The 20,743-nt window shown below is 36.0% G+C and overlaps 1 protein-coding gene and 1 long non-coding RNA gene across 2 annotated transcripts; both read right to left on the bottom strand.

Annotated features, from left to right (window-relative positions):
• Nucleotides 1-95: 95 nt before the first annotated feature.
• On the bottom strand, nt 96-10,205 carry LOC127964591 (lactase/phlorizin hydrolase). Its single transcript, XM_052564835.1, has 17 exons — nt 9,596-10,205; nt 9,210-9,280; nt 9,038-9,121; nt 8,770-8,869; nt 8,588-8,672; nt 7,815-8,505; nt 7,092-7,737; nt 4,302-5,858; nt 3,369-3,637; nt 2,964-3,254; nt 2,666-2,864; nt 2,347-2,549; nt 1,803-1,909; nt 1,570-1,701; nt 1,263-1,486; nt 928-1,164; nt 96-829 (listed from the first exon to the last, which is right to left on the bottom strand). The coding sequence occupies exons 1-17, from the start codon at nt 10,176-10,178 to the stop codon at nt 606-608; spliced, it is 5,703 nt and encodes a 1,900-aa protein (XP_052420795.1). The 5' UTR covers nt 10,179-10,205; the 3' UTR covers nt 96-605.
• Nucleotides 10,206-18,584: 8,379 nt separating this feature from the next.
• On the bottom strand, nt 18,585-20,279 carry LOC127964615 (uncharacterized). The gene is made up of 4 exons (XR_008155084.1): nt 20,259-20,279; nt 19,152-19,216; nt 18,843-18,926; nt 18,585-18,656 (listed from the first exon to the last, which is right to left on the bottom strand). It is a non-coding gene; the product is annotated as an uncharacterized LOC127964615 (long non-coding RNA).
• Between the last annotated feature and the right edge of the window lie 464 nt (nt 20,280-20,743).

Below are 20,743 nucleotides of genomic sequence, written 5' to 3' on the forward strand. Positions count from 1 at the left end.
CTCTTGCTGTTAGTCCAACAAGTAACTTAACTTGTCAATAAAGTTGCAAGAGGATCCCAACTCTATAGACTCTGCATTACAATAAAACAACTTAATTACTATTATTTGTTTGATTTATTGTTTAAATCACGCATGTACAGAGATAAGTCATATGCAGAGGATTAAAGCACACAAAACAGAAACAATTCATTGTTCTCACAAATTTGCATTTAAAAAGACTGACATAGTAAAATGAATTTCATATACATGTGACAAAAGCTGCACTTGATAAATTGAAATAATGTAATAAAATAAGAAAGCTAACATAACATTTCCGCGTTTAGTGCCACTTTCTGATGATACACTGGAAAGGATATAAAGACTTTTCATTACGTTGCTAGTAAGTTAGACAAATTTAACTGATATTTTACTTCTGATATTTTATAATGTTAAAGGCAGATACTCTGCGATTGCTGACATTTCTAACCCTAACCCTAACCTAACCCTAACCCTAACCCTAAGACATATTTACAACCATTTATTAAGTCATAATATAGTCAATTATTTTAAGATTATATTATATTAGGCCAATTATATTAGGATGATTGGTTAACCAGGTGTTATGTTTAGAACTTGCATTTGTTCTCAAGGTCAATGTGTTCCTCTACAGGACGTGTTTGTTTCTTGGATTTCTTGACAAGTCCATACGCCATGAGGACAACAGCGACTGCTGCAATAACAGTGAGACTGAAGAGGACATTGAGACCCAGTTGAGCACCAGAACTTGACACTTCCAAACCTAAGAAACTGACCACTGGTTCCTCACCAGGAGGAGATGGAGGAGTAGTACCTGTAATCAAGAAAATACTCAGCTGAATGGATGCATGGAGAGACAGAACGACAGATAGAAAGACATACAAATTGAAGAACAAAAGGATAGATGTTAACCTTCAGGTTCATGGATCTGACATTCATGTGGACTTTCTCCTGGGCTTATGAAGCCATTGCAGCGGACTATTGTAGCATAGTGCGAGACAGATTTCTTAGGAATACGTGGTAAAGAAGGATCTGATCGATTTACATAGAAAAGACCAAATCTTTCATCATAACCCATTGTCCATTCCAGATTGTCCATTAGTGACCAGGCAGCATAACCGCGCATGTCCACACCATCCAGCAAATACGCTAAGAATAACAAGACATATTATTCAATTAGCACAAAATAATTTTTACCAATAGTCTAAACATTTTTCATGAAAAAAGCATTAAATAAATCTTTTTACCTTTCAGGGCCTGATTGATGTAGTTATCATAGAAGTGGATTCGGAGGACATCATTCAGATTTTCTGGCCCTCTTTCTGATACTCCATTCTCTGTAACAAAAACAGGAGGGTTCCCATATTCATCCTTAATGAATTTCAGGATTTTTCTGAATCCCATGGGACAAACTTTCAACCAGTCAGATCCAGATTCCAGCCATGTACGATCACTAATAACAACTGCACCCCTGGAATAGATGACAGCATGATGAATATTAATACATGCTGTAAACAAACAGTGTGACGATGTTGATTAAATTTAAAAGGCTACCTGTCTGCATCATAATGCTCTTGGTTCTGAAAGTCAACGTAAAAGGCTAAGACAGTGGTGTAGTGGTTTAATCCAAAATAGTCATGAGTTCCCTTAATCCTCGCTACTTCTGCCGGGGTAAATTCTGGAAGCCTGTTAGATTTTAAATGCAAATGTAAAAACATTCATAAGCATTTGAATACAAAACTTTGAATTCCTCAAAAAACAATAAACAAAGATAATATCTTTGTTACCTTGATTGTGGTCGGCCAGCCGCTAAACTTCTCTCTCGAATAGTGTTCTTCATTAAATCGCTGTAATCTCCATTGAACACGGGATGAGCAAACCAACCCAACATGAACTGTTTTGAGAGATAAAAAAAGATCAGCGGTGTATTATTTATTCATGCACACACACTATTGTTATTTCAGTTTCATTGTTGTACTTAGTATTGATTAATATTCTAAATTTGTTTTTATTTTACATTAATTTACATTTTATTTAATTTTTTGACTTATTTGTGTTAGTTTTTATTTTTTTTTAAAAATCATTTTTATTTCAGTTGTACTTTTAGTAATAATAATAATAATAGTAAAAAAAAAAACACAAAAAAAAAAAAAAACACAAAAAAAAAAACCTTAACATTTTTTTTTATTTTAAAATTTTTTCCATTTAAATTTATTTCAATTAACTTAAATGTTAATATTTAACATTTTAGTTTTAGTTAGAGATAACAACTCTGGATGCAGATGCATGAATGCTCATGGATGCAGAAAATAGCTAACTACAAAACGGTACCTGGACTACACGCATGGCAGCATCCACGTCTTCCTGTTTATAGGGGTTTCTTGGTTCAGCCCAGTCAGAGTTTATCGTGATGCCAATAATGCCGCCCTGTTTTGCACGATACTTGTCATTATACAAATGCCAGACCTCAGCATGAGCCTTGAGAAGGTTGTGTCCCGCAATATATGGTGCAGTGCCGGGATTAGAATTTATACCTGGACAGAAACAGAACATCAAGAATTTTACGATGCATCATTAACTGTTAACCTTGAAACTGATAGCGAAATCATATTTATAAAAAGCAAAAATATAGTTTCTATACAAATCATACCTGGTGCAAAAATTCCATGGCCATACCCATGCAGTGCAACAATGAAGGGTTCATTTATAGTGATCCAGAACTTTACTTTGTCTCCCAGACTGTTGAATACAACATCAGCGTAGTCTCTGAACCTCTCGACAATGGTCTCTTTCTCCCAGCCACCAACATCCTGAAGTGCTTGTGGGAGATCCCAGTGGTACAAAGTCACCTGCCAATTCAAAATGATTAACGGACTGTCAGAAATGAATCAAATTCTTTTAGGCCACAAGTGCCATTTTTGCATCCAAACTCATTCAAAATATATTACCTGTGGCGTGATATTGGCTTCCAACAGAGCATCTAGCAGTCTATGATAGTAGTTGAGTCCAGCTTCATTAATTTTCCTGTTTGTTCCGTCTGGCATGATTCTGGGCCATGAAATAGAAAACCGGTAGTGTCTGACCCCAAGTGTTTTGAGACTATTGATATCCTCAGGGATTTTGTTGTAGCTGTCACAGGCAATGTCACCATTGTCATCCTGCGCTATCTTTTCTGGAGTGTGAGCAAATTTGTCCCAAATGCTGAGACCTTTTCCATCGGCTCTCCAGGCGCCCTCTATCTGTGGTGTTTGAGCATAACAAATGAAACAAATGTCCTCATTTGAAGACACTCAGAGCAAATAGGATAGACAAAATTGAATTTCATTTGTTAAAATAGATTATTATAGATGTACCTGATATGAAGCGCTTGCTGTGCTCCACATAAATCCCTCTGGGAAATGTCCATATAACATTTCTACTTCCTCTGTCAGTGGAAAGCCATTATTTTTCATTATATCAAAGTAGATATGAGCAGAGAGCTTTGGACTTCTTGGCCTACTTGAAACTTTAAAGTTCACATAGTGAAGTCCATAGCCAACAGTGTAGCCTTTCAGCCACTCGAAGGAGTCCATTAGAGAGGAAGCAATGTAACCCTTGACACGTACTCCATCCAGATTGTGTGCTAAAAAGAGAATACATAAAGATGTCTGTCAAGTTCAACAATTTATAGTGTAACACTATTAAAAACACTGGGTCTCATTCAATAATACTTTTGTATAATTAGTGTTTAATGTAGAAAAATGCTAACATTTTGAACCTTGGATGTTTATGTAAAGCAATGTTTGTTGTATTCAAAACCATGAAAACCAAAAAACTACACATGATAGGGTTTTTGAAGTTTCAACTACCATAATAATATTTCAAATGTATTGATTTCTGAATGTAAATATTTATAAGTCGATTTTATGCTAAAAGGGATATTCATTAATTGATCACCCTCATGTCCCCTAAGATTGTTGTTCATCCTCGAAACACAACTGAAGAGTCCGATGCTTCAGAAAATTACAGTTGAATTGCTGATGTAACATGGACTACTTCCATGATGTCTTTACTACCTTCATGGGCCTTCAAAGTGAAAGTTGATTAGGCTGTCAATGGAGGGACAGAAACCTCTCGGATTCCATTTAAAATATCTTCAATTACGTTCAGAGGATAAACATAAGTCTTAAGGGATTGGAAACACATTAGGGTGAGTAAATAATTCCAGAATTTTCAATTTTGGATGAACCATCCCTTCAAATGTACACAGAACAAACAGTTGGTTATTCGAAACAGTGTTAGCATACCTTTAAGAGCCTCATCAATATAGGTCTTCAGGAAGAATATTCGATCAGTGTCATCAACTGTTATGTCAGTGCCTGTAGCCACACCATTTTCTGTAATATAAATCTCAGGGTCTCCATACTCTTCCTTTAACCAGCTAAGAAGTCTCCTGAGTCCCCAAGCAACAGCCTTCTGCTCATTAACGGCTGTATTAATAGAGCCATCTGCATTGTCCTTTTCAACATCCTGATCAGTTTCATAAGACTCAATATTGAGTCTGCTGGTCACATGACGCACGACTTTGGTAGTGTATGTATTAATGCAGAATACATCAGCTGTTCCTTGGATAAAGGCTTTGTCTTCATCAGTAAAAGATGGCAATCTGGATTCTGTCAAGCCTTGAAGTTCACTCTTGTTTCCAACCTGCCACTTCATGGCTTCAGGGTAGTCACCATTTTTAAAGATGGGATGTGCAAACCAGCCTAGCTGGAACTGAAGGGCTCGATCAGCAGCCACCACCTCTCGAGGAACATGGATGTCTAGGGGTTCTGCCCATTCAGCATTCAGACTAATGGATACCAGACCTCCTTGAGATGCCCTGTATTTCTCATCATATGTATGATAAGCTTGTGCATGAGCTTTCAGGAGGTTGTGTGCAACCCTATATGGTGCGTCTCCGGGTTGTTTCACATTTGGTGGAATCTGACCCAGTCCATATCCGGACCATGCAATTGTCTGAGGTTCATTAAATGTGATCCAAAACTTCACCCTGTCTCCAAATGTTGCATAGCAAAAGTCACAGTATTCATTGAATATGTTAATCATTTCAGGGTTGTCCCAACCGCTGATGTCCTGCAAAGCTTGTGGCAGGTCCCAGTGGTAGAGAGTCACCATGGGTGCGATATTGTTTGCTATGAGACCATTTATGAGCCTGTTGTAATAGTCCACTCCCTTCTGGTTAAGAGAAGATTTATAGCCGTTGGGAAAAATTCGAGACCATGACAAGGAGAATCTGTAAGTCTTTACTTTTAGGGCTCTCAACATGTATAGATCTGCATCTATTTTATTATAACTGTCACATGCAACATCCCCATTTTCATTTTCTGGGATATTACCAGGCTTTACAGTGAAAGTATCCCAAACACTTGGTCCTTTTCCATCTGCATTCCAGCCACCTTCTACCTGATATGCTGAAGATGAGACACCCCAGTGGAATCCATCTGGAAATGTTCCATAGTGATAAAGCTGTCTCTCAAACTTGGTCTGAGGGGAAAACGTTTCCCAGACAACTTTGGATTTTGAAGGAACTTCAGATGGTGGCAGACTAGGGAGTTTTGTGATCTCAATTTTATTATCATATATTTCCATTTTAGTGTTTGCCACAGTCTCAGCAAATCCATTTTGTTCAATCACCTTTGAGTAGTAATATGCTGATGCTTTGGGGGTTCTCGGTCTGTCAGCACCTTCAAAGTAAACATAGTGCAATCCAAAGCGTTGACTGTAGCCTTGAGGACCCTCAAATCCATCCATTAGAGACTGGACTGTAAACCTCTGGACGTCAATTTCATCTAAAAGCACAGCTGTTTTGACACAGAGATGTAGTTAGTAAACTTTAGATAGAAACTTATAATATATTCTGATTTTAACGTGATATGTCACCCAAAAATTCTGCCATTAAAGGGGTCATATGATTTTACTAAAAATAACATTATTTTGTGTATTATTTTGCATTTTAGGAGGTCGTGGATTAGTCTTAACTTTTATAAAGAATATCTCTTTAGGTTTCAGACTTTAGTCTTTGCGACTTGAAATTGCATCATATGACCCCTTTAATTATTCACTCTTATGTCATTACAAACCTCTTGAACCTGTAAGACTTTCGTTTATATTCAGAACAAAAATCAAGATATTTTTTTATTAAATCTTAGAGCTCTCTGCTCCAGAAATGTAGCAGGGACATTGGTAAACACAGTGGCGTTTAGTTTCTGAATGAATCTGTGTTTTGAATGAATCGTGTAAATCAAAAGGTGTGTTCGACTTAATGCCGCATAGCGCAGATTGATCAAATTCTAACTTGAAGCAATGCATGCCAGTTAGGATTTTTGTCCGACGTGAGACATCAAATTGACGCGAGAGCATTTCGAGAGCAGTCGGCTAACAAAGACTTGACTGAGCTGGAGCAGTTTCTCCAAAGCAGCTGTAGGAGCGCTGATGACTGCTGTTTTATGATTGATCAGATTCACCACATGATCACGTGTGTTTTGGGTTTATTCTAACCTTTTCAATTCCAATAATGGCCACAAATCTGTGATTCTGTCAACATTTACTCTCACGTCGCATCAAACCTTTCTTTTGTGGAACATAAACGAAGGTATTTTCAAAGACTAAAGAATACCCTTCAAGGGACTTTGGTATTTTGGAGATTGTTGGTAACAAAGCTGTTTTGGTTAACAATTACTTACTAAGATGTCATTGTTACTCAGACAATACTGCGATATTTCTCAAATTATCTTCTTTTATGTTCCATAGTTTATGTTAGGCTGTTGTAGCCTAAATGATTGTGTAAAAAAAAAAAATTTTCATCAAATCAAATATTTCTAAAGCTACAATTTGTAATATCTGGCAACTTGATACTTTCTCATTAAACACAAAAGAAATCTTTAATCATTTGTGGGTGTCACAATCAAATTTCTTTTGTGATTAATTGCGATTAATTGACACATCATATAATTAATTAGATTTAAAAATATATATATATATAATTGACTGACAGCCCTGTTTTAAACATTAACTAGTTTGTGTAATATCTTTACCTTTCATTGCCTCATTAATGTAGGCTTTGAGATAGTCGACACGCTCAGTGTCACCGAACACGTCACCATCGTATTCAGTTGGCATTCCATTTCCTGTGATGTAGATGGGCACTTTTGTGATGGACGTGTACTCTAAAGAGATGTAGTTCAATAATCTTCGAAGGCCCCACGGAACAGACTGGATCTGGTCAGAAGCTGTGGGGGGCCATGTTGGATCAATATGAGTCTGGAAGTCCCCGACATTATTCTGTCCAGCATCACAACTATTCAAGCTCTCACTAATCAGCCGGGAAGTGTGGTGATTCAGTCCAAAGAAATCAGCTGTGCCTTGAATTCTTTGTGTCTCAGCCTCAGTAAAAACAGGGAGTATTGCCAGGTCTTTACCACATAAATCTTTCTTTTTCGCAATTTGTTCTTTTAACACAGTTGGATAGTCTCCATCTACAAATATAGGATGAGCAAACCAGCCCAGCATGAAGTTTAGATAACGCTCGGCTGCTGCTACATCCTGATCACTTGAGGGATCACTTGGCTCTGCCCAATCGGAGTTAAGAGCAATGCCAACTTTTCCACCCTGCAGTTTTCTGTAATTATCATTATAAATATGCCAGGCTTCAGCATGAGATTTTAGAATATTGTGTGTCACCTGCAAAAACAAACAAAGAATTGTCACTTTCTAAACTCATAAAAAGACATTGTACCTTCTCAGATTGACAGACACACCTTGTAAGATGCGATTATTGGGTCTTTCACTCTCGGGGGATGTTCCCCTGTTCCGTACCCCAAGTTGCTCACTACCCATGGGCTGCCAAAGGTGATCCATGTCTTGACTCTGTCTCCATAATGTGAGAAGCAGAAATCAGAAAATTCTTTGAAAGCTTCCACAATAGAGTCATTTTCCCAGCCGCCTGAGTCCTGCAGAGCTTGGGGAAGGTCCCAGTGATGCAGGGTAACAGTGGGCTCGATGCCAGATTGAAGGAGTGTATCAATCATCTTATCATAATAAGCAACACCTTTTTCAATCAAACTTTCTTTGCGTCCGGTGGAGAAAATGCGAGCCCAGGAAATTGAGAACTGATAATTAGGTACCATCATGCCCCTAAGCAGATACACATCATAGTCCACCTTGTGATAACTATCACAGGCCAAATCAGTGGTCTGGTTTCCAAAGACATGACCCTCATGACTAAATCGGTCCCATATTGTCTCGCCCTTCCCATGTTCAGTCCATCCACCCTCCACTTTGAAACTTTCACTGGACACAGACCAGTCAAAATCAACAGGGAACGAACCACTCAAGAACTGATCACGCTCAGCTGCAGTTTGACTCCTGAATTTCTCCCAGACCTTTTGGTATGAGAATGCAGAAGCTGATTTCTGATGCGAGACTGTCTTAGAATTTTCCATCTGCGAACTAAGTGAGAACATACTTGTTATACTGACTATTATATAACTATTATATACTTATATTTGTATCTTATTGGTCTCAGCTTTACCTTTTGAGTGTTTCTTCTCGATCTAGCTTCTCAAAAAGGTGTGTGATGTCACAGCCCATGATGTGAAGATCTTTGTTCTGTAAAACTACAAATAATAGGTTAGAATCTGGTATGTATTTTAATTTTATAAAAAGCATCTTAGACTTTGGACCCATCATGTAAAGAAATACGTTAACATTTACCTCTGAGAATTGTGTGAAGTGGCTGGAAATCATTTTCATATCCATCACAGTCTTCGACTGTCAGCTGATACATAAGGATGGGCTTTTGACCACTGCCAATCTGAAAGAAGAGCGTCAAATGTCATTCCAGTGTCGTGGAATTTTCTGTTACATTAACCAACGAATATTAAAAACCAGCTGAGTTAAGTGACCAGCTGTGAAATCTGATGACTATTTACTATTGTAAAGATGATTATACAATATTTCAAGAGCCACAACAAATCATTACGTGTAACTTCTTCAGTTCCTCTGTAAAAGGTGTCTCCAATTTGCAGTTGTATTGCATATGGAGAGATATGAAATCCACATGTGCCTGAAGATGAGACAAGAGATGTGTTATAAATAACACAATGTTGACTATTGATCATCATAATATATGATGATCTGTCTTGAATACTTACCATGATTTGTGACCCCATTTGATAAATGGAGTAAATATCACTTGCTCTGATCCCAACAGACAAATGAAGTGCTGAGAGAGAGATAGAGATAGAGAGAGAGAGAGAGAGAGAGAGAGAGAGAGAAATATTACGCCATGGAGTAATATTTCTCCATGACATGTAAACTATGTAAAAGTAACATTCTTGTTGTTGTTGTTATTGTTTTAAAATTTGTCCACACACGTGCCTGTTTTCACATTACATGTGATAAGTTGTCTCAGTGGGCAATAAAATGAGCTGTTTAGCCTTTTTACAACTACATTTAAACCATAAAAGAATTTAGCATTTTATGCATGAAATTTATGATAATGTATAATAATAAATTAATTAATAAACTCATGGCTTACCTTTGGACATTTGATGATAGACATTGTAAACATTTGCATGGGACTTGACAGCATTTTGCAGTTGCACGTCATGTAGCTCATGCAGGTGACTGAATGTGATGATTGTGTCCACAAGATCTTTAAATGTGCTGAACACAAAACCTGCATACTGCTCAAACATCTGCACCAGTAATGGATTCTCCCAGCCTCCAAACCTGGCTCTGAAGGGTTCTGGTACAGCCGAACGATGGAGAACCAGCAGAGGTTTGATGCCAGATTCAGTCAGCTGCTGCACGAGCGTCTTGTAGCACTTCACAGTGTCTTCATGCGGCTGGTTGGGATCACCTGAGGGAAGGATGAGAGACCAGGACAGGGGAACTTTAAAGTGGGTCACCCCTCTGCTCTGAAGGTACAGGAAGTAGGCTCTGGATTGTTGAGGCAGTGGACCTCCACAGTTAAACACATGATCTTCATTTGAAGGTGAAGTCTGGCTGGTTGTCAGGGGGCCAGCAAGTGACATGAAGTCCTGTTGCTCTGCATTACTGGAGCTCCAAAAAACAGCCAACAAACCTAGAGAAAGAAATCCCTCTAGGACCTTCATCATGACTGCTCTACAAAGGGGAAGAGTGTTCAAAGCTCTTTATAAGTACTACTCCTAATCTAAGGGGAGACATAAATATTAGCGTCACAATCATGCAGTTTAACTTTAATCTAACTTGTAAAACAGTTTATGGCAGTTGTTATGTTTCATAAGCATCATATTAGCCAGTGGGCAGGAACCTATGGCTAGCGAGTCACGCATGGCTCTCTGAAAATAAATTAAGATAATATGAAAGCATACAATGCATTTCTCTTAATGATTATGTGGGCCTTTTGCCCCTACGGAGGTCTTGACCTCCTTGACTGCTTTCAAAAAATTAAATAATTTTAACATAATCTGTTGAACTGGGCAAAAACAGAAAAAAACTTAATTTGTAACTAAACTGTTACTTAAAATCAGAATCACATTTGCTCTCACTCTATTAAAAAACAGAACTAATTGCTCATGTGATATTGTTTAACTACATCATATGATGTAAATACGATACAAAACTCTCACAGGAGTTTTTTTGACACAATATCTTGAGTGGCATTTAAATGCATTATAGGCTACAGGTGCGTTAAATGCATTAATTTTAACACCTTATTTATCTACTTACAAATTAAGCCCAGTTTGGGAAGCCCTGGTGTTCATTGCATTTCATGTTGATATCAAAGGGAATGTATTTTCTGTATTCAGTAATGCACTACAATTTGTAAACAATCTACCCAACACTGACAAAGACCAATCAATTTCTTCTCAATTTCTTCTCAAGACACCTATTTCCAGTGATAACTGTCAGGCACAGGCACAATACATTTTATCTGTGGTATTCCTAAAAAAAACAACAACAACTAACTAACAGAACCTTTAGCTTGACACATCGAACAAGGACAATGCCTGTTGTGTGTGGCATTGGAAAAAAACAGCAAGACATGGCACAGCAGTCAAAGATGTCCATCTATCACATATTCGCACAACAATCGTAGCACATACCTTCAAAACGATAGTTCACGCAGAAATGAAAACTTGCTGAAAATGTAGTCAGGTATTTAGAGAAATTTTGCAATGCATCACTTGCTCACCAGTGGATCTTCTGCAGTGAATGGGTGGCGTCAGAATGAGAGTGATAAAAACATCACTATAATCCACAAGTAATCCCCACAACACACATATCACATTAAAGTGTTTAGTAAACAAGCAAAGTGCATTTGATTGTAGTACAGACGTGGAAATGAGGACTTTCAAATTTGAAGGTTTTCGAAAAGACGCATCCATGTGGCTGTGACTGAATGCAACTGAATAGGTTTCATTTTTACAAAGTGAAATACTGTATTCAACATATGCTGTTTAAGGTCTAATATGTTTCTCTGAAACTAGTGGGAAATACCCTAATGTTGGTAATTATTTAGTTTAAAGGGCACATAATATGTCAGTAATTATGTAATACATTGCATTATCAGTGATGCATTTCTCTCCAAAATAAATAATAATATTAAAACACAAAGACATACAGTGAAATACATAGAATAAAAAAGCACACTTACTTCAATAAAAATACTGCACATACATTTTGCAGCTTACTTTGTCCTGAAATGATGTAATATTAAATCTCTCTATAACAGATGCATATAAAAGGTTTATAAACATAAAGCAACCTTAGCAACAAGTCTCTCATAATCTCAGTTGAGATCCTGCCTCTTATCCTGAACGTTTGTGGTCTATCAATAAGAAAGTTCAAAATCAAGTTAACAGGTGGGATTTTGGACGCCAAGGTATGTCAGCTATCCAATTATCTTTCCTGGTCAGATGGTATTTAAGGCAGAACTATAATCGAGGAAGAGCATCTTTATGTTTCACTGCAGTTCAGGTGTTGAAGTGTAATTCAATTAAAGCTATGACCACTGCCCACTGATTGGTTGGGGTGGTAGGTAAACTGTAGGGGATCAACAGTGTCTGGAAGAACAGTTTTGAGCTAATGTATGCAAGCTTTAGTTTCTCTAAGCACTTCATGACGATTGACTGTAATGCTACTGGCCTAAAATCATTGAGAGAACATGTGTCTAGGGACCTGTTTGATAATAGAGGACTTGCATAAGCATGATACTAATTCTTGCATAAGAGACTAATTAAAAATGTCACACCTGCCAGTTACTTGGCGCAGACCTTCAGGACTTTAGGTAATACACCATCAATTATGTATCGTACGTTGTTAGTATATTACACTGACCCTACTGCAACCTTGTAGATAAGGCCTGTGTTGAATATTGGATAACTATGGACATCAGTGTATCTTGCCCTGTTGCATAATATTGTATTTGTGGATTAACACTCAAAATAATCCAGAGGTCATTTGGACCCCAACTTGATGTTTGTTGGTGAGAGTGATCCTCTAAAGAAGTTTCAGATGTAAGATCTGTATCAATGGCTCTTAGTTAAACAAATGTTTTTGTTTTTTTTAGGTTTTAAAGCAACATATTCTTTACTTTTGATCTCTGTCTCTCTCTTCCTCTCACTGATACTGTTTTATGTTATTAGCAAACAATTTACAAAAGATTGTTCAGTGCTAGGGTTTCTGTGTCAATACTAAACTGTAATGTTTATTATAGTTAGATCCATTTATAATTGAACACTGACACAATTGTCATAATTTTGTCTCTGTGTGCTACCAGAACAAAAATAAAACAAAGAAATTGAAGTGAGAACTTTAAGCTTTAATTCAAGGGGTTGAACAAAAATATAACATTAAGGGGCAGTTTCTCGATAGGGTTTAAATTAAGCCAGGAGTAGGCTTAATCTATACTAGTTAATCATGGTTTAAAAATTGCTTTCTGAAACAGATATTAAGTACAGATTACTAACTCATGGACTGTGGAGTCCTGAACTAAAATAAACTAGATGAATTTAAAACCAACTGTGTTAATCTGAATTAGCACGGCAGAGGTTGCCTGTAAAAGATGGAAAAGGTTAAGATTTTATAGAAATAAGAAGCAAATCGAAGGAAAACAACAGCAGTTGACTGCAGAAGACTGCTATAAAACAACAACAACAAAAAATGTTACTGAACAAGAGAAAACTTTTTTTTAAAGCAAGCAAAGTAAACTGCACACATCAGGTGTCACATCTTTGGAATGAATTCTTGCATACATTCTTGAAATCAGCATTTGTGAACAGTTTTGCAATATTTTTATTATTATAATTTATTATATTATCCGTAAAGCCAAAGTCATAGTCAGAATTATATTGGCACCCTAAGAAATTATGATAAATGTTTTGTAAATAAATTGGTATTGTTCATCCTTTTCACTTGAAAACTGTGTCCACATATGGACCTAACTTTATAAAAACGTTCATTGATAAATCATTAAACATTACATAATGTTTAACTAACTAATCATTACTTAATACATACAGTATTCACATATACTGAAAATACGAGATAATGTGCTTGTTAATGTTAACTAATGAACTCAATAAACATTACCAAATGATTAACAGATCATTATTTAATGTAAATTGAAATGCTTGCAAATGTCATTTAACTTTAAATTCATATGATCACGCATAAAAAAAAAAAAAAACAATCTTCAAATGATTTTGACAGATGGTTTACAGTGATTAAATGCTTCATTAATAAATCATTAACAAACATTATATAATGCTTAACTGATCATTAGTTAATGTTTACAAATGTTGTTAAACATTCAATGCATTTAAAAAGTATACACATAATTTTAAAAGGAAGTACACATTGATTGTAAGTTTATTTGTTAATAAAATGTTGAATGCTTACAAGTGTCATTAAACTTAAGTTCACATATTAGCTAATGCTCATTTTTACATTTGAAAATGTGAAAATATAGCTTAATTATTCATTTTAAGCACGTCACAAACTATTCATTTTAATATATTCATTAACTCATAATCACAGTCTGAGGTAATATACACTGACAAAAATGATACTGGTAAGATAAGTGGTTGCAAACAATTAATTTTATCTACATCAAATAATAATAATAAAAAATGTTGAAAGTAAGCCAACAACATTTTATGTAAATTAAGCTAAATTAAACTGACTGCAACCACTTACCTTAAAAAAAAGTAAATGAAATGAATATTTTTTGTTTGTTTGTGTAGACTTCCACTATTTGCACATTTTAAATCATTTATTAATTATTTGTTAATGTTTTGTAGTATCTACAGTGGGGATTATTAATTAATTGTAAATGTTTCTAAACATTTATTGATTATTAGTACCTTCATGAGCCCTTTTTTCCACATCTTTACAACTAATTTTTTACATCTCATTTTAAAATGTTTTAGCAGTAATCAATCTAAAGTTGAGTATTCATCTTTTGTAAATGTTTATAAAAAATGTTTAACTATCTTTGTTGGCACCGGACTTTTAGCTACTATAAAATGTCTGTGTAAAGGGTGACTAGGTAAGTTCAGCTAAATGCTTGTGTAAGACATTACAAACATTGCAATTTGGGTGCAATTTTTTTTTTTTTTTTTTTGCCTCAACACTTATATTAGTATACTATTGAGAATTATTAAACAGAATATTCCTTGAATCATACATTAACAGGAGCAGGAAAAAACAACAAAAAATGTCAAGAAAATACTTAATTGCTAATTTATCTGTTTGTACTACAAACCAGTGTGTTCTTAATTATGATAACAGATTAAAATAATATGAAAGGACACATCAATTGTCATAGCAAGCAGCAAAACAAACTGTTTTGTACACCTTAAAATAGCTGGACGCAAATGAGACCGGAAGCTAGACCCATAGAATTCACAAATGACATTTTTAAGCAATTTAATTTACATGAAATGTTAATTATTAGTTACGTAATGTTTAATGTTAAGTTTATCAGTAAACATTAACAAGCATGTTATATTTCACGTTTCTTAGGTATGTGAATATGCAGTTTATTAACTATTGATCCATTGAGCATTACATAATGTTTGTTAATGATTTATTAATGAAAAAAATAGAGTGCTAGAGTTACAGGGTCAAATAAAGATGTGTTTTTATCCATTTCTTGAAGATGGCTAAAGACTTGGATTGAGTTCGGCAGGTCATTCCATCGGTGTATTGTTGGTACTTTTAACCAGTCAAAGCAATCTTATAGCGAAAATTAGTTTTAAATGAACTTTGCCTTGACAGATGCTATATTTGCTATATAAATTTGAATTATGCTGCATTATCTAAATAAGCAAAGATATCAAATCTGTTATTATTTTTTATCATACCTGTTATCTTGATGTGCGTTTATGCAAGGCTTTAATACAATGGCACACAGGGGTCACTATGCATTGACATCATAGTAAATTATAGTTGTTAACCTTAAAAAGGGTAAGACCATAAAATGACATAAGATTTTTTTTTTTTTTTTTTTTTTTGCAATTTTCCATCTGTAGTGAACAGCAGGGCCCAGTTTATAGCGGGGGCCTCTCTCTGACCACAACTGTGGACCAAGGTTTGCTACATTTTGATTGGATCTTGGTGGATTAACATAAGTAAACTATCCAATGCCATTAGATAAAGACGCTAGGAAAACAGCCAGACTATTAGATAGCAAGAAGCCAGGTAAGGACAGTTTCTGCCCTTGACCTACCTAGTGGATGAAACAAAGAGAGATCAGAGAGATAAATTTAAAGCCATTCAGAACTATGTTTTCAAACCTTAAACTAATACAAACTAAAACACACCCATCTTATACTTATTCAGAGAAATAAGTATTCCAAGTGACAGCGATGTGTAGTGCAACATCTTAAACTCAGCTGTTGGCAAATAAATGCATTCATGACAAGTGTGTGTGTTTTTTTTTTTTTTTTTACTTTATTTGTTCATAACATTGCCAAAGGTATTCTGGTTGTGGTTTGGTAAGTGAATAATGCATCTGTAAAACTTTAGTGATGCTTTTCTAAATTTGTGTTTGGACTATGCAAATAAGTTTGAAAGAAAGATGGGCCACACCATATTTCCTGCTCTGATGGAAATGGACAATCAAAGCAGAAAATGGAGAAGCTCCAAATTGCAATCTCCTCCTAGGAAAGGGATAAATGTACAATCAACATTCTGAGACTCTGGCTTGCAAGGGTGAGAAGATAGCAGATACACAGTTCTGAGTCTCCCATCTAGAGAGTATCAGAAACACCAATGCTCTGAACTTCTGGCCTGTGAGGGAAGAGACAATAACAGATACCAAGTTCTGAGTTGCCAGCTTTTGAGGCAGCAACAGATACAACCACGTTCTGAGCCTCCAGCCTGTGAGGAAAGAGACACTCTATACGTTAAGAGTATTTGTCCAACAAGACAACAACAGATGCAGCATGCCCTGAATCTTCATCCAAGAGAGACAAAGCGGATCGACCAAGTTCTGAGTCTTTAGCCCAGAGAGACAGATATACAGACATTTGCAACAAGGTTAAGCTCCAGCGAGCAAACCTTCACTTCAAGGTATTTTCGTCTGTGTGTTCCAGGGTAAGAACCTTCTGCACCTACTCCAGAGCCACAATTGTGTTCCAGATTTTGGGACCCTTTGGTAGTCCAGGAGACTACAGCGCTTTGTGTTCAAGGCTGTTCAAACAGATTCCTGCTCCTTTCCCCACTGCATTGCTACCAGTACAACCAGTGGAAGAAGTCACTGCCACTGGACTGCCCACTCGACCACAGAGAACGTACTGTAAATATCACTTATCCAAACCTCTTCTGGAGGATGGATTTCATGCAGGCCAGGTGTGGGCCAGATCTGGGCCGAAACTGCTTGCTGTCGGGCCTTAACCCTACTTCTGTTGGGGAAAATTCTGGAAGCCTGTTCTGTTGGGGAAAATTCTGGAAGCCTGTTGGAAGTGTAAAAGCATCCATGAGCATTTGAATACAAAAATTTAAATTCCTCATAAAAAAGATCACATGTGAACCTACAGTAAATATATCAAAATGTATTTTTTTTATTAATAATACAAATTATTAAGGAATTAATTTGGACAACTTTATACAACAGGTGCCACTATCTGTATATTAATAATACAAATTGTTAAGGAATTAATTTGGACAACTTTATCCAACAGGTGGCACTATCTGAATATCTGAATATTGGCTTTTAGATGTGTTATGGCCAGGACTTTTAACAAACAAGAAATTTGGGGAAGACTGGACATTGCATATTTTAGTTTAGTTAGTGTAGTGGTCCTGGTTTTGGCTTATCTGAAGGACATCACTGGACCTCCTGCAGGTTGCTTACTGAGCAAATAGGTCTGCTGATGATGCAGTCAGCATGGGACTGCACATCATCCTGCAATATCTGGACAAAACAGGGACTTGTGTGAGGATCCTGTTCATGGACTTCGGCCTTCTCATTCGGCATTGGAGTCATTCAGGTTCTTGGGCACCTGAAAAAGAGGTGTGTTGAGGTTCATTGATGGTGCATTGCTATATTGAGGCAACTGAAATAGACTGCGCTATTGACCAACAAAAACCTTGTCTAAAGTTAATGGCGCAGTTGTGTTCCACAACACGTGTACACTGCTTATTTAACACACGGGGATGCACAGCAACACAAACCCATGCCAAATATAAAAAATTAAAGGATACAAAGTAAAAGTTTATTATTGAGATATAAAAATGCCTACATGTCATAATGGATAGTAATTACATGTATCAGAATTAAGCTATTTGCTCACACATGAGGAGCTCCGTTTCCTCTCCGGAGACACTTTCATCTTTGCTTGCTAATTCTGCCATGTAAATAGCAAATCCGATATGGCACGATCGCAACTGGATCTTAAAGGGAATGGGAGATGAAACTCTGATTGGTTCATTGCAAGTTATGACCAATACACACCCATTACTCTTAAGAGAATAATGACATCCCTTTTAGAGCATGCACCAGGCGTGCTGACTATTTTTCCCATCATTAAACTAGCAAAAGTCTATTTGGACACGCCCTAAGTGCACCTGCACTGTGTGCTTTAGAACATGCACTTAGATCGTTAAAATAGGGCCCATTATCTTCATGGCTAAATCAATTCCATACAGTCTCATCCTTCCCGTGTTCAGTGCATCCACCCACCACTTGGAAACTTTCACTGGAGATGGACATTTCAAAATGAACTGGGAAAGAGCCACTCAAGAACTGATAATCAACTTCAGTTTGACTTCTTTCTTTCTTTCTTTCTTTCTTTCTTTCTTTCTTATTTTTGGTTTCAGCTTTATCTTTTGAGTGTTTCTTCCTGATCTAGCTTTTCAAAAAGGTGTGTGATGTCACACCCCATGATGCGAAGATCTTTCTTCTGTAAAACTGGCAAAAAAATACTAGGTTAGCATCTGGTATTTTAATTCTTATAAAAAGCATCTTAGACATTGGAAACATCACTTAAAGAAATATGCTAACATTTACTTCTAAGAATTGTGTGAAGTGTCTGGAAATGATTTTATCCATCAGTCTTCGACTGTCAGGTGATTCAAAGGATGGGCTTTTGACCACTGCCAATCTGAAACAAGAGCGTCAAATTTCATTCCAGTGTCCTGAAATATTCTGTCAAGTCAAGTAATTTAAGCAGCATTTAAATATTAAAAACCAGCTGAGATAAGTCTTAGGAAATCGGATGATTATTCAATGGGTCGATCTGTTGTGAAGATGATTACATTTTACTTCAAGAGCCACAATAAATCATTACCTGAAACTTCCTCAGTTCCTCTGGAAGAGATGTCTCCAATTTGCAGTTGTACTGCAGATGCAGAGAGATGAAATCCACATGCACCTGAAGATGAGACAAGAGAAGTATGTGATAAATTACATTTACATTAATCATTTAGCAGATGATTTTGTCCAAAGTGGTTTACAAATGAGGACAATGGAAGCTATCAAAATCAACAAAAGAGAATACATATTTAAATGACATCAAATTTATGCTAAATATAGCATAAAATACTTAATAATAACTATGCAGCAGCATAATATATGATGATCTGTCTTGAACACTTACCATGATTTTTGGCCCTATTTGTTAAATGGAGATATCACTGGTTCTGATGCCAACAGACAAATGTGCTGAAAAAAAAATATATATATATCACTAAAATACTTCATATATCACTAAAACACCAACATTGTACTATAATAAAGAACTAATGGGGTTACTGGGCTTAGTATATTCCAGTGAATATACTAATACTAATAACAACAAAGTTTTTATCTAAATTTAAACAAAAAAATAATTTAGCATGTTATTTATTAAACTAATGTAAAATGTTTCATGCAAAAAAGATCCATAAATTATTTGGTTTAAAAGAAATCATAATCTCATGATAATTTGCATATAATTACATTTCAAATGACAACCTGAATGGAGATTTGGAGAATTATTTAAAAAAACTTGCCATAAGAAACTAGGATTTCATCAAGAATGGTTTTGTTGAGAAGTATAAATTGAATATTTTACTCAAAACATATGAGTTACTGAGAGTTTTCCACTGACAACTAGCCCTGGTCTCTTTTGTGTACATAAAACATTAATTTATTAATTAATTAATAAACTCACATGTTCATCTTTGAACATTTGATGACAGAAATTGTAAATATTTGTATGGACACAATTTTGCAGTTGCACGTCATGTAGCTCATGCAGGTGACCGAATGTGATGATTGTGTCCACAAAATCTTTAAATGTGCTGAACACAAATCCTGCATACTGCTCAAACATTTGCACCAGTAATGGATTCTCTCAGCCTCCAAATCTGGCTCTGTAGGGTTCTGCTACAGCAGAACGATGGAGAACCAGCAGAGGTTTGATGCCAGATTCAGATTGCTCTGCATTACTGGAGCTCCAAAAAACAGCCAACAAACATAGAGAAAGAAATCCCTCTAGGATCTTCATCATGACTGAGCTACATATGGGGAGAGTGTTCAAAGTTCTTTAGAAGTACTACTGTTAATCTAAGGGTTAGGCCTTTTTATCAGTCACTATCATACAGTTTAACTTTAATCCAATAAGTAGTAGAGTTTATGGCAGTCATTATGTTTTCAGATTAGTGTGTTTGACTGTAAAGATATCCAGAAACAAAAACAAAACAAAATATAATACTAAACTTACCTTCATCTTAAAGGAAATCCCCCTTCCATTTGGGCAAACCTGCAGTGAAGCATTCGGAGTTGATATTTCAAGTACTTTGTACAAGACTAGAGAGACATGAAGAGTTTTCACTGGTGGCTGGTGAATGGATTACTAGAACGCAATGCCGCAGAGTTTCAAGAGAAGCTCTCAGTTGTTCAGTAGGATTCATTAAACATTTTCACATTTGAGAAATGGATAAATTCTTACTTATAGGTTCGGCCAAGATGCGATATCAAATTACACACATATACAATGAAAACATGGAATACAATTGGAAAATTATGAATATTAAAATGATTGCTGAAACACTCATTTTTAAGCTATTAAGCTATTTTGAGCAATGTCAAATTATTGCGGTGATGACCCAGGGAATTTAGGCATCACAGCATTATGCTGATTAAATATGACGAGATGTTTATTTTGAGATGACAGTTGAGGAAAAAATTTAAAAAGTAGATTTGACC

Source organism: Carassius gibelio, chromosome B9 (genome assembly GCF_023724105.1).
Source record: "Carassius gibelio isolate Cgi1373 ecotype wild population from Czech Republic chromosome B9, carGib1.2-hapl.c, whole genome shotgun sequence".
Taxonomy (NCBI): domain Eukaryota; kingdom Metazoa; phylum Chordata; class Actinopteri; order Cypriniformes; family Cyprinidae; genus Carassius; species Carassius gibelio.

Bases quoted from the DNA above. Each gene is read 5' to 3' on its own strand.
- LOC127964591 (XM_052564835.1), bottom strand. From the start codon at position 10,178: ATGATGAAGGTCCTAGAGGGATTTCTTTCTCTAGGTTTGTTGGCTGTT. The intron at 9,122-9,209 runs GTAAGTATTCAA...TCTCATCTTCAG, and splicing joins AAATGGGGTCACAAATCATG to GCACATGTGGATTTCATATC. The intron at 5,859-7,091 runs GTAAAGATATTA...GTGTCAAAACAG, and splicing joins CATTAATGAGGCAATGAAAG to CTGTGCTTTTAGATGAAATT.